The sequence below is a fragment of the Polistes dominula genome, unplaced genomic scaffold (assembly GCF_049000335.1).
Source record: "Polistes dominula isolate Pdom_NZ unplaced genomic scaffold, Pdom_raw_medaka contig_23, whole genome shotgun sequence".
In the NCBI taxonomy this organism is placed as follows: domain Eukaryota; kingdom Metazoa; phylum Arthropoda; class Insecta; order Hymenoptera; family Vespidae; genus Polistes; species Polistes dominula.
Genome location: NW_028300963.1, coordinates 5027501 through 5040328, shown reverse-complemented (window position 1 = coordinate 5040328; position 12828 = coordinate 5027501). Strand labels below are relative to the sequence as shown.

The 12828-nt window shown below is 30.9% G+C and overlaps 2 protein-coding genes across 6 annotated transcripts in view; one reads left to right on the top strand and one right to left on the bottom strand.

Moving 5' to 3' along the window:
* BicC (protein bicaudal C) overlaps window positions 1–12828 on the bottom strand; it is a 61895-nt gene that overhangs the window by 31419 nt on the left and 17648 nt on the right. Inside the window, exons 1-3 of one of the 5 annotated variants that reach the window (XM_015319492.2) lie at window positions 8496–8777; window positions 5167–5425; window positions 3393–3436 (exon numbers count right to left, since the gene is read on the bottom strand). In XM_015319492.2, the coding sequence (XP_015174978.1) occupies window positions 3393–3436; window positions 5167–5386 (264 nt within the window). In that variant the 5' untranslated portion in view covers window positions 5387–5425; window positions 8496–8777. Of the gene's footprint in view, window positions 1–3392; window positions 3437–5166; window positions 5426–6186; window positions 6755–7397; window positions 8319–8495; window positions 8778–12828 lie in introns of those variants that run through there. The other 4 variants (XM_015319497.2, XM_015319494.2, XM_089172655.1 and 1 more) reach the window with 4 other exon arrangements.
* Mettl14 (methyltransferase like 14) overlaps window positions 10222–12828 on the top strand; it is a 4212-nt gene continuing 1605 nt past the window's right edge. The window contains exons 1-5 of the mRNA XM_015319504.2: window positions 10222–10729; window positions 10821–10997; window positions 11072–11389; window positions 11475–11857; window positions 11923–12828. The exon at window positions 11923–12828 is cut by the window's right edge and continues 1605 nt beyond it. Coding sequence (XP_015174990.1) covers window positions 10673–10729; window positions 10821–10997; window positions 11072–11389; window positions 11475–11857; window positions 11923–12160 — 1173 coding nt within the window. The 5' untranslated portion in view covers window positions 10222–10672 and the 3' untranslated portion in view covers window positions 12161–12828. The remainder of the gene's footprint in view (window positions 10730–10820; window positions 10998–11071; window positions 11390–11474; window positions 11858–11922) is intronic.

Below are 12828 nucleotides of genomic sequence, written 5' to 3'. Positions count from 1 at the left end.
AGTTAAGATGATTGGGTAGAGACGGTAAAAGTTAGTTTTAAAAGAGCGTGCAAGTGAAACCGTTGCATATGTATGTTGCAATTGGAATCGGGTAAAGCCGGTCTATAAATAATCGAGCAGTGTATTTCCAGGGCCCCTTTTGCGCAACGCACCAACGATAAGGATAAGCGCGAACATTGCCTTCGAACTTGTCGAACAACGTATAACGATGCATTTTCCTATATGTCTTATTAGATTACGCGTGTTAGAAAATTCATTTAAAGGTAATGATTAAGTAGAGTTATATTATTTTTTTTTTTTTCCATAAAAAAACACACGCGCCGAACAAACACTATTTTTCGAGTAACGTTCATCTTTAGTAATTCGTACGATTCATTGAATCCTTTGATAAGTTTCTTATATATATATATGTATATGTATATATATTTATATTTATGTAATATTATAATTATATAAATTAAAATATTAAAATAAAATAAGATAATATTATATTTTTTATTTTTAAGTTAAATGTTAAAATAAATATTAAAATAATATAAATTAAAATATTAAAATAAATAATAAAATAATATAAAATTTACATATAATATTATTATTTATTTATTTAATTAAATATATATAAATATATATATATTTAAACAGGGTAATAATATTTTTCTTACGTAATATCTACAGATTAAATTTATTTTGCTAGATTTGTATTAAGAAGAGTAAAAAGAAGATAACGAATAAACATTTTGTCGAAGAACGAAAAATAACGCAGCCTATAATATGCCGAGAAAATATTTTCTTACGATACGCGAGTAGGGTAGGGTAGGGTAGGGTAGGTAAGTATGTAGGAATATTTATGAGAATCCCGATTGATACGTTCACGTCCAAGTTTTTATCGTTAAAAACATTTAGTCGGGTATATTTAAAACAAAGTAAAAAAAGAAACGTTTGAACGAATGAAATGATGAAAATACGAAGTGAAACAGAGAGAGAGAGAGAGAGAGAGAGAAAGAGAAAACGATTTAATGTATCGAGATAATCTGATGAGTTCGAAACGTTAGAGGATAATGATAAGAGAAACGTATAAACACATTCCTATATCTAAAGTAAATAAATGAAATGAAATGAAACGTGATTAGGAAAGATAATAAGAAAATAATATAACGATTCGTTAATCCATAAATGAGAAAGTGAAAATTAGAAATAAATTCGCATATGGTGAATGAGAAGACAAAAAAAAAATTGATAAGGAAAGTTTGACACGATAAGAAAAAAATAAAAGAATTTCTACACATTCGAATAAAAATCAAAAAGATTATTTGAATACTATCGAATTTCCCATTAACACATCTTTTTCGAATTGTTCATTCGACATATATATGTGTAACACGTGATTCCCGTAAACGTGTATAAACGAATCGAAAACGAGTCGGCTTTATCGACACGCGAGAAAGTCGAGCTTGAGAATTATTATCGGTTTCTTCTTCGTAAGAGACGGGAGAACAAATATACAAAAATAGCCTTCTTAGTTCTCGCATAATCGCAAGGTCAAGAGACAGAGAAGACAGCCTATATGTTTGCTGCTGCGTGTTTGTATGTATGTATGTATATACTTGTGTGTATGTGTGTGTATATGCAAAAACGCGTTACACTCTTTTGACTTTTAAGAACTATGTATAATAATCACATATCTTTACAATTCCAAATGTTCATTTAATTTTAATTAATTTATGCATAATATTAAAAGACAATAAAAAAAAACATCATATTTAAATATATAAATTATTTATCATGTAAATTTTATTTATTCATGTAGGATTGTTTCAAGAAGTGACTATAAAACCCCGTTAAACTATGTCGACACCAAACTGCAACAATCCGATCGAATCAAAGATAATTTGAAGACGTGCAGAAGGGGAAATTCACGATCTCTTTAGTAATCGCATCTCTTGCACGTGCGTTTCTATTGCTTCAGGATTTATTATTTTTATTCCATGCTAATCCACGAGAATAAAACAAAGAAAGAGAACGAGAGATTATTTCACTATGTGCTTACTATATGCTAGAGAAAGAAATAATCGATGAAAATTATATCAGAAATATAAATACAAAAATGTTCTAATGCGAGAGAAAAAAATTGATGAAAATTATATGAGGAATAAAAATAAAATAAAAAAAATGTTCTAACGCGATCAAATTAAAATCAAATTAAAAAAAAAAAAAATTATATGTTTTTTATTTATTTTCGTTTATCTAAATGAGATCTATGTTTGTTTATAGTGTAATAAATATTATGCAACGACAAATATATATATATATATATATATATATATATATAGCACTAATTGAGATCCCTATTATTACGTGTATAATATTTAGCAATAAATTAATTACCAAAAAATTATACCGGCAATTTTAATGTTACATAGGGGAAAAAGAAAGGGAAATGTGAATGGAAAAGACACGAGCGTGAACACGTTTGATGTTTTTTTTTATAACTTTGAGTTGGAGAAAAGGGAAAGGCGTTACGTCAACGGAACGTCCTATCTCTAATCGTCATCTAAAGTTCTTGATCTATCGATCGTGAAAGATCTATAGATCAAAAGTATCCGATCGATAGGTAAAACGATCTCTTAAACACGGATATATGAAACTTAAACTTAAACGACGACGACGACGAGGAGATTTGAACCGAATCTAATCGAACACAATTTTAAACCCATCAATCGCGTACATTTCAAATGCTACTTGTATATTTCAATTAAAATACTATAAGAGAGCGTGAAAATTCACTTTCGATTGATCTTTATAAAGTTCTTCTTTTAAAAAAAAGATACCTTAATTAACACATTTTACAACACGTCGATGCATGAAAGATTAATCAATGTCGTTCGCGATGAACTCGAACGTAACTTTGAGTTCGATGCATTCTCGATGATATACTTTAGAGAATATATATATATATATATATATATATTTTTTTTTTTAAATAAAAATGTCGATCTCGATTTTCATTTTACCATTTTATAATTACAATTTCAAATGTAATTGCAAACAATTTATTTCTCTCGTCACAACTGTTAATTATTCCTTAAGTTTAATCATCGATCTCTTTTGTCGATTATATCGCGAGAACAATAATATTTTAGTAAAAAAAAAAAAAAATTAAGATATATATATATATATTTTTTAAATAAAAAGATCGATCTCGATTTTCATTCTACCATTTTATAATTACAATTTCAAATGTAATTGCAAACAATTTATTTCTCTCGTCACAACTGTTAATTATTCCTTAAGTTTAATCATCGATCTCTTTTGTCGATTATATCACGAGAACAATAATATTTTAGTAAAAAAAAAAAAAAAAAATTAAGATATATATATATGTGTTTACTTACGCTATGAAAAAATGTATCCGCTGCTTTTGGCAAATCGTTGTCACCTGTAAAAATAAAAAAGTAAATTGTCAGATATATCGCATTCAAATATTTACAACAACGAGTAAACGTTTATATATGTGTTCCCTGTTGCTGCTGCTGCGAAAAGAGATATTGAGAAAATATAATTTAAAAAAAAAAAAAAAAAGAAAGAAAGAAAGAAAGAAGGAAAAAAAAAGAGACAAAGTAAACGTTTGGTGTAAATGATAGATAGAGAGATGAAAAGAATAAACGAGACAATTTCATCGAATACGATGAAATATAATATATGTGTTATAAATTATTGTTCGTGTGTATTTAATTGCCCACTTGAATATCAATGTCTATTTATTGCTACTGTCACACAAGTTTGGGACAAGCAAAGTAGGAAAACAATAATTGTAGGCTTTGACGGTTCCTATAATCCGGTTTATAAACATAATGTGTGTGTGTGTCTATTTAAATCCGATTGCCGGATATACAAAGTTCTAACATATACACACCGACAAATATACATGTTCTTTCTTTCTCTAGGTATCTCTCTGTATCCATCTTATGTATCTATTCGTAAAATGCAAATATATAAAAGAATAAGAAGATGAAGAAGAAGAAGAAGATGAAGATGAAGATGAAGATGAAGATGGAGTCCTCGATGGTCGAAGCGAAACGAGGCAAACGAGGCAACGGTCACGTACCGTTTCACGCAATATCGACTTAGAATCTTCTAATTGGTCATTACGATGACAAAACTTTCGACATGTAATGTCCGTCCCTTTTTATGACGGTTGCATGTATTTACTTATTTATCATATTTATGTAGAAACTAAAACGTTTCCTCGTTCTCTTTACTCATCAAAAATCTACCATATTATCAATCTATCAGATATTAATGTTAATTGAAATCTATTTCACCTTTCCATTTTCTTCTTTCTTTCTTTCTTTCTTTTTTTATTTCTTTATTTTTGTATCGATCTTCCGCACGAGTAAATAATTTTCAATATGATCATAAAGTTCAATTTATTATATTAAGAACGAACGAACGAACGGAGAGACGAACGTACGTTCGAATTGATCAAATTTGCTTAGCTTTTTCTTTTGTTTTCCTTTTTCCTCTCTCTCTTTTTAAATCGTCCTTTCATTGAAAAAAATACTCGAGTATAAAATATTTGATACCTTTCTTTTAATGCTAACATAATCATTTTTAACATTATGACATCGCAAGAAATTAATTTCGAAAAAAGAAAAAACAGAAAGATCTGCTTGCTGATGTGTAAAGTAAAAAATATTTAAAGTACTACTACTACTACTACTACCGGTTCGATTATCTTAATTAACGATCTATCGTATAATATATTTTATATATATATATATATATATATATATAATAATATTAATATTTAATATTAATATAATATAAATAATAATATTCTTCTTCTTCTAAATAATATAAAAAATATAAAATTATATATAAAATATTGAAATAATATTATTAATATATATATATATATAACCACACGAAAACGAGTAATAAATTAAAGAATTTATGAGCAAAAAAAAAACAACAAAAAAGAATAGAACGGAATAGAAACGAGAAAATTACATAAATAAGTTACTGAACGACGATAAAAAAGGTCAAAGGTTTGAAACTACCTTTTTTTTGTTTTCTTTTTTTTTCAATGAAGAACCTAATTGAAAATAATGGAGATATGTAAAAGAAAAATGAAAAAAAAATGTAAAAAAGACTAATGATACTGACCCTGTAACATTTGCTCTAATTTTCGTCTATCAACGCGGAAACGATCTTGATGTAGGTCCTCCGGATTAGAAATTCCTAAGACGGCCGCGAGATCTCGAATTTCTTCGCGACTCTCGAAACCGGACTTGCCGGAAATGCTACTTGTGGGTGTGCCTTCCGACGTTTCCGACATAGTCTCTGCCGCCCTTCGCTCTGTCTGTATCACCTCGTCGGGTCTCATCTCGTTCGATTGCTCCTACGGCGAATTCGCCGTATATTTCTGCAAAAATCAAACACACCCCACCCCCAAAAATTAATATATAAATATTTGTAAATTAACTAACAACTAAATATATATATATGTATATTTCAAATAGATATATATATATATATATATATATATATATATATAAACAAAAAATATCTATTACTCTTCTGATACACGTACATATATATAGATTATATTTGTATATAACTGTAGGAGGAAGATGTGTACATTAGAAAGGCACGTACATAAAACTAAAGGTGAAATGTGAATATCGTAATAGTAGATGTCGTCGTTGTTTGAAGTATCATCGTGAAAATAAAGTCGAGGACATTGTCAAAGGACAAAATACGTATCGATGCTTATCGCAAAAGATCGGTTAACTATCTTATTTAGAATAATTACAAATGCTATTAATAAAATTCAATTTATATTTGTATTAATCTCTAATGATCGATTAAAATGAAACGATAACAATAATAATAATAATAATAATAATAACAATAATAATAATAATGTGATAATGATGTATATTCACATCATCCACAGAGTGACTCGTACGTTGATTTTTAATTTTTCAAATACAAGAAGAGGAAATCTAAATAATAATGTGAATATAATATATGTCACGCGTGATTTTATTTTATACTTTGAAAAAGGCAATATATCGAGGAGCCTTAACGAAATGAGCATTTACAGATGATATTATACACTTGTTTTCAAATAGTTGATAGATACGGGGGTAACGAAAGGTAGATCGCGGTTAGGTGACTCACCCTATACGTAGGCGTAAGAATCTCTCACGTTTCCTTGAATTCTTTTTCTTTCTTTTATCTCTTTACTCTCCTTTACTCTCTTTCTCTCTCTCTCTCTCTCTCTCCCTCTCTCTCCCTATTTCTATTTCCCTTTCTCTCTCTCTCTCTCTCTCTCTTTGATTCTTTTTCTCTGTATTCGATTTCTTTCTTTGTTTCTTTCTCGACGTCTCAATATATTGTTTATAGTTTAAACGAGGACGATCCTAGCTGCTTGCAAGCCGGAGAGGAAAAGGGTGACGTTGCTATCGGTGCCAACCGTTTCTCGGAATTCGAAGGAATTTTCGTGGTAATACACGATTAGTTTGACCAATCACAAACGATCTTTTCCCGTTCGCGAGACGACTATTCAATCTCTAACTAATTCAATTGTCTCTCTCGCACTCGTACGAACAAACGCGCGTTCATCTTCCTTCTCTTTTCCTATTCCTATGTCATATTCTAAGACCTTTGTCAGTCTCTGACATGAACAAAAAATTGTTTTCGCGATCCATCACGCTCGAACTTATACGGCTTTCTCTCTCTCTCTCTCTCTCTCTCTCTCTCTCTCATTTATTTACTTACTTATTTACTTTCTCTCTGCTTCTCTACTTTTGTTTTCCTCTCCCCCCCCCTGAAAGAAACAATGCAGTGACTTCCCGCTTCTACATAAGTGACTAATACTCCTTCTAATTTACTCTCGAAAAAATAGGAAAGGAGGAGAAAGAGAAGAAGGTCGTGACGTATCCGAGAGATTCTATTTATTCAATCTTTTCCAATTCTTTCCACGCGATTATTTACCGTAGAATCAAAGTTTATTCTCCGTTTGATTTCTATCGTTTCTTCGACGATAAGATAGAATAGAGAAGAGAGAAGAGACGAGAGGAGAGAGAGATAGAGAATTTAAAATGACAAAATAACGACTCCCTTATTTTTCGAAATTTTATTTACAACAATATATTACCTCTCTAATCGTATACCAAAGAAGAAGAAGAAGAAGAAGAAGAAGAAGAAGAGTAAGCATAAGAATAAGAATAAGAATAAGAATAAGAATAAGAAGAAAATAGTTTACATACCTATGAATATAAATATATGTATATGAAAGATTATAAGTTAATATTCGATTAATTATAAGAGAGAAAAGAATGAAAATAAAATTAAGATAAATATATGGATAGGAGGAACGTGATACGAACCTCGATAAACGGTCGGTCAAACGAAAGAACGAACGAACGAACTAACGAACGTACGAACGAACGAAAGATCGATCGATCGAACGATCGATTAGGGCGACCTTGCGAGCGTCCTCCTGTTGAAGGAAGAGACCCTTTCGGAGCCCGATATCGCGACGATAACGACGAGGTGAACGACGAGGAAGCGACGCGAGACCGGCTTATAGCTCACCACCTGTTTCCGCCGGCTGTTACCTTGACACCGTCGCGAGAGACTGCTCAAGAGAGGAGTTGTTCTCCGTCTTTCTTTCCTGATTGAAAGAGCAAGTGCGCGCGCTCGCGCTCACTCTCGTAAACTCGCCTATATACATACGGCCTATACGTAACCCTATACATACGCCTATACGCCTTCATCCTCGATCTTTTCCGATTTTAACCGATAGATCCCGATTACACACTATCGGCGGGTAAAGCCAATCAAGAAGGTTACAAGTCGTCCCATCGATTATTTCTCTATCCAATTTTTTTTTATTAACTTAGCCCTTTAAACATTCATTTACCTTTTAAACATCCAAATATATATTGACACAAAGTCTCTCATTTTGATTTATTATTTATACATAACACTTATCCTCATATAAAACTCATATATAAAATTAATAATACGAATAAGCAAATGTTATAGATATGTAAGAGATGAAATTGATTTTTAAATTATTCAAAACGATCGATCTTAAATATCCACAAACGACCGGTTAGAGATTTTTTTGCAAACGAGTTTTATACAAGTTGCAAGAACGAACTACCTGTAACGAGAAGTTTTAACACGATGTAAAAGCACACCTTTACGAGAAGAATTATTTTCCATGATTCTAAACTATCCGAAGAGTATATTTTAGGTATTTAAATTGGGTAAATAAGTCGATATACGATTTCTTTCCATCGATAGATTAATTATTTTAATTATTTATTTACAATACTTGTATATTTCCTTTTAAATGGACAGGGAGAAAGTTGTTTGAAATTATTTTGAAAGGGTAATGCAATTAATAGGGGGAGACCGTCGATATGATTTAATTCTAAAGAGAGTTAGATGAAAGATAAAATAAATAAATATCTTACTTTGATGAAGAAAATAGAAAAAGAAGAAGAAGTAGAAGTAGAAGTAGAAGAAGTAGAAGAAGTAGAAGAAGTAGAAAAATGCTTCCTCGTGATTCGAGGGCGTCGATTGGGCAAACGTCAGCTCGACATCGCACATAGATCGGTTATTCGCGCGTACAATTCCGCGATTAAAAGACGCGAGCGTCCGACCCCGCGTCCTTTTGAAAACCGACTGACGTCGCCGACTGACGTCGACCGCCGGCGAAGCGACCGGAACCGGCACTCCACGAGGATTCCGATTGGATCGCTGCCACCACCGCTCCTGCCCCCCACCCACCCTGCTCCTACTGGACCCTCTGCTAACCTCTTATCACATTTTCTTCATTACTCCCAAAACTAACAATGCAAATATCCATTTTCATGAATCGCGACGTTCTTCATTCAAAATCGATATGTCAGATCCAATAAAATGGAAAGTAGGCAATTACAAAAGGTCACTTTTTACTTAAGACTTGTTTTATGAAACAAAACGAGAAGTGGAGTAATTTAATCGGGGGTAATGAGATTTATTACTCACGCATTGATTTTAATGATAGATTTACGAATGTTTTTGTTCATTATTTTTTGAATGAACAAGTTGGTAAAGGGGAGGATTTGATATTTACGTATGTTTCATTGAAACATTACAGATCAATATATATTTTAAAAAATAAAATGAGAGAAAGTTTTTCGAATGGACAGAAAAATATATCTCATTCGCAAAGAGGTAAGAAAAAGAAACTTTGTGCGTTCGATAAGGACGACTTGCATAATAACCTTTCGTATACTTCCGATAAACTAACAATAAGATAATTACCATTTATTCTTATCAAGCGTGTACAACCGTCATCGTAGAAAAACATTGAGCTAGGAAAAGAAAAAAGGAAAAATAAGAAATACGATAGCAAAGTAACGCGAGCGAAAAGTAACGACCAGGAATGACGACCAACGATCGGATTACACGACATTAGCCTTAGTCATAGTTCGTTAAAGTTTATGGACGGGCCTCGACGTAATTAAAGTGCAATTTCTAACTCATTGTCAACGTTCACGTGTGGTCAATTACACATTGTCATAACACGTTATGTATAATAAGAACAAGCAAAACGTTCGAAGGTTAACTCGAAGTTGATTTCATTTTCTTATTGCATCAAATGTAACTTTTCTACTTCGTTCTGCAATAATTTAATCGACCTTTCATTTATTCATGTAAACGCCATTTGATCTTACTAAAAAAAAATTATCAACTTCTATCTTCTTGTTATTATAGTTTCTTGAGAAACAATATTTTCTTTTCTGTAAAAAAACATTTTTTTTATTACATGAGTCGTTATAATTGGTTTTCTTTACCTTTTGACAAAATGTTAAATACTTACGATTTGAAATCTCGCTCAATAACTTTGCCTCCATTGGTCTTGTACACAAACTCATTATGAAATCACTTCTGTATAATCGTACAACATAATCTGACATACCATTCAAATCATAACCATCAACGAAATTATCTTTAGGAACAGATTATGTAACATTTGTGATATAATCACTTCGTTTAAATATTAATTATTGCAAAGAAAAAAATGTAATTAGATCACTACGTCGGCGCGTTAAAGAGTAGATGGCGCGTCGATCGTTTTGGCGCTTCCAGGATCGTAATTATGGAGGGTTCCGTAAGAGAACCGATATTTTTTTACTAGATGGCGCCTCGATCGAATTTTTTTTCAGTTACGTATCATATATAAACTTGAGTTACATGCATCGTATTTCTATTGTATTTAAATATGAATATTTAATTTATACAATTATTACAATAATTATCCTAATTTATTATAATCATATATACACGCAATTATATATTTGAAACGTTAGGATTATTTAATAACACGTTTGATATGTATATACATACGCACATATTATCGACTTGACATCCCGCTGCAATGATGTGGTCTTCTTATTTGTAACAACAGTTTGCTCCACATATTTCTATTTTTATTATTATACACAATGTTTTTATTTTAATTAAATAATCAAGAATAAAAACGGTGATCCAACTAATCTGTGATATCAATTGTTTGTTCTTCTTTACTAAGTGTAAATGAAATTTATTTTATATCCCTTTTTTTGTAAATACATAACCTAAAACTAAATATAAACAATGAAAAATGTTGCAAACACTAAGGGAACGTTCTCAAAAAAGGAAAAAACTTCTAGCACAAACGGTAAGTTTTAGAAAATTGTTCGATTATTTTTTAAATTGTTCCACCTTAAATTTTATAATTTATTGAAATTTCTACTTTTTCTTTTTTTCAGCTTGGAGTTTCCAGTGTAGATGAACTGAGACAAATTTTGGGTACTGACATCGATAATGTCCAGAAAAAGAAGGGAAAACTATTATCGGAGAAATCAGAAAGTACTGTAAAAGATGTAAAAGATGATGCAGTACCCACGGATGAAATCGTTTACAAGGATTCTTCAACCTTTCTAAAAGTAAGTTTTTAAGTTGATTTCATGTCTTTTTTACATTTGATTACTTTTATAGAAATGTTTTTGTAATATTTCAGGGTACACAATCGTCGAATCCGCATAATGATTATTGTCAACATTTTATTGATACTGGTCAAAGACCGCAAAATTTTATAAGAGACGTAGGATTAGCCGATAGATTCGAGGAATATCCTAAACTCAGAGAACTGATCAAATTAAAGGACGATTTAATAGCAGACACTGCTACTCCTCCGATGTATCTCAAAACTGATCTCCTTAGTTACAATTTAAAAGAACTCAATTGTAAATTTGATGTAATTCTTATAGAACCGCCTTTAGAAGAATATCAAAGAACGTGCGGTGCAACAAACGTTCAATTGTGGAACTGGGATCAAGTTAATACGAATTCTATTGTTTTGTAAATCAATTGTACAAGTTAATCGACATTGATCTAATTAATTAGATTTTTTGTTTTCGCAGATAATGGAATTAGATATTGGCGAAGTAGCTGCTAATCGAAGTTTTGTATTTTTATGGTGTGGAAGTAGCGATGGTCTGGATATGGGACGTTTCTGTCTCCGAAAATGGGGTTTCAGACGTTGCGAAGACATTTGTTGGATTCGTACAAATATTAATAATCCTGGACACAGTAAGAATTTAGATAGTAAGGCTGTGCTTCAACGAACTAAAGAGCATTGTTTGATGGGTATTAAGGGAACAGTGAGAAGATCTACGGATGGAGATTTCATTCATGCAAACGTTGATATTGATTTGATCATATCGGAAGAGCCTGAATATGGGTCCATTGAAAAGCCTGTCGAAATATTTCATATAATTGAACACTTTTGCCTTGGTAGACGAAGGTATAGTTTTTGATATATCAATTATCCTAATATTAGCAATATTCTATTTTAAATATCGTTTTTAGATTACATTTATTTGGACGTGACAGTACGATTAGACCAGGTTGGCTCACCGTTGGTCCAGAATTAACAAATACTAATTTTAATGCCGATCTTTATACCGGTTATTTTTCCACCGGTCAAATAACCACAGGATGCACAGAACGAATAGAAGCACTTAGACCAAAATCACCGCCACCTAAGGGCAAGGTTTCCGGTAGAGGTAGAGGTGGTTTTAATCGCGGTAGAGGAAGGGGTAGATGAATGAATGTGTAAATATTTTTTAACCAACTACAATAATTCAATTTTTGTAGTTTCTTATATAAGAAAATTGTACCTATGAGTTGCATGTGATTGGATCAATTGTATATGAATTACTTGATTGTAATACTTACACGTGCATTTTAAACTAATATTATCTTATTAATGATACACCGTACCTCTTGTCGTAAACGAATTTTTGCAAGACTAAATGATAAAATATCTTTTTTTTCATTTTTTTTTTTTTAATTATACAATCAATAAGCTAAAGAAAGAAGAAAAATAATCTTCTTATCAATCATCTTATAAATATAATTAACATTATATTTAAGAAAACTAGTAAAAATCATGTTTCAATATTACAAACTCTTGTTGTTACAATAATATATTTAGATGGCATGTTTTATGTATTGATAACGAATGAGAATATTATTTTATGAATGATAATAATACGTAATGAATAATAATAACAACGTAATCGTATCAAAATGACGATATAACATTCTATCTTCAATTTGATGATGAATTTATTTAATGATCATGAATAAAATCTTTACACGAAGATGGATATTTAATATGGGATCATTCCACTGTGAAGTCTGATTATTCAAGAAAAAGAAGAAGAAAAAAATATATATGTATATATATATATATATGAGACTTCTCTTTTT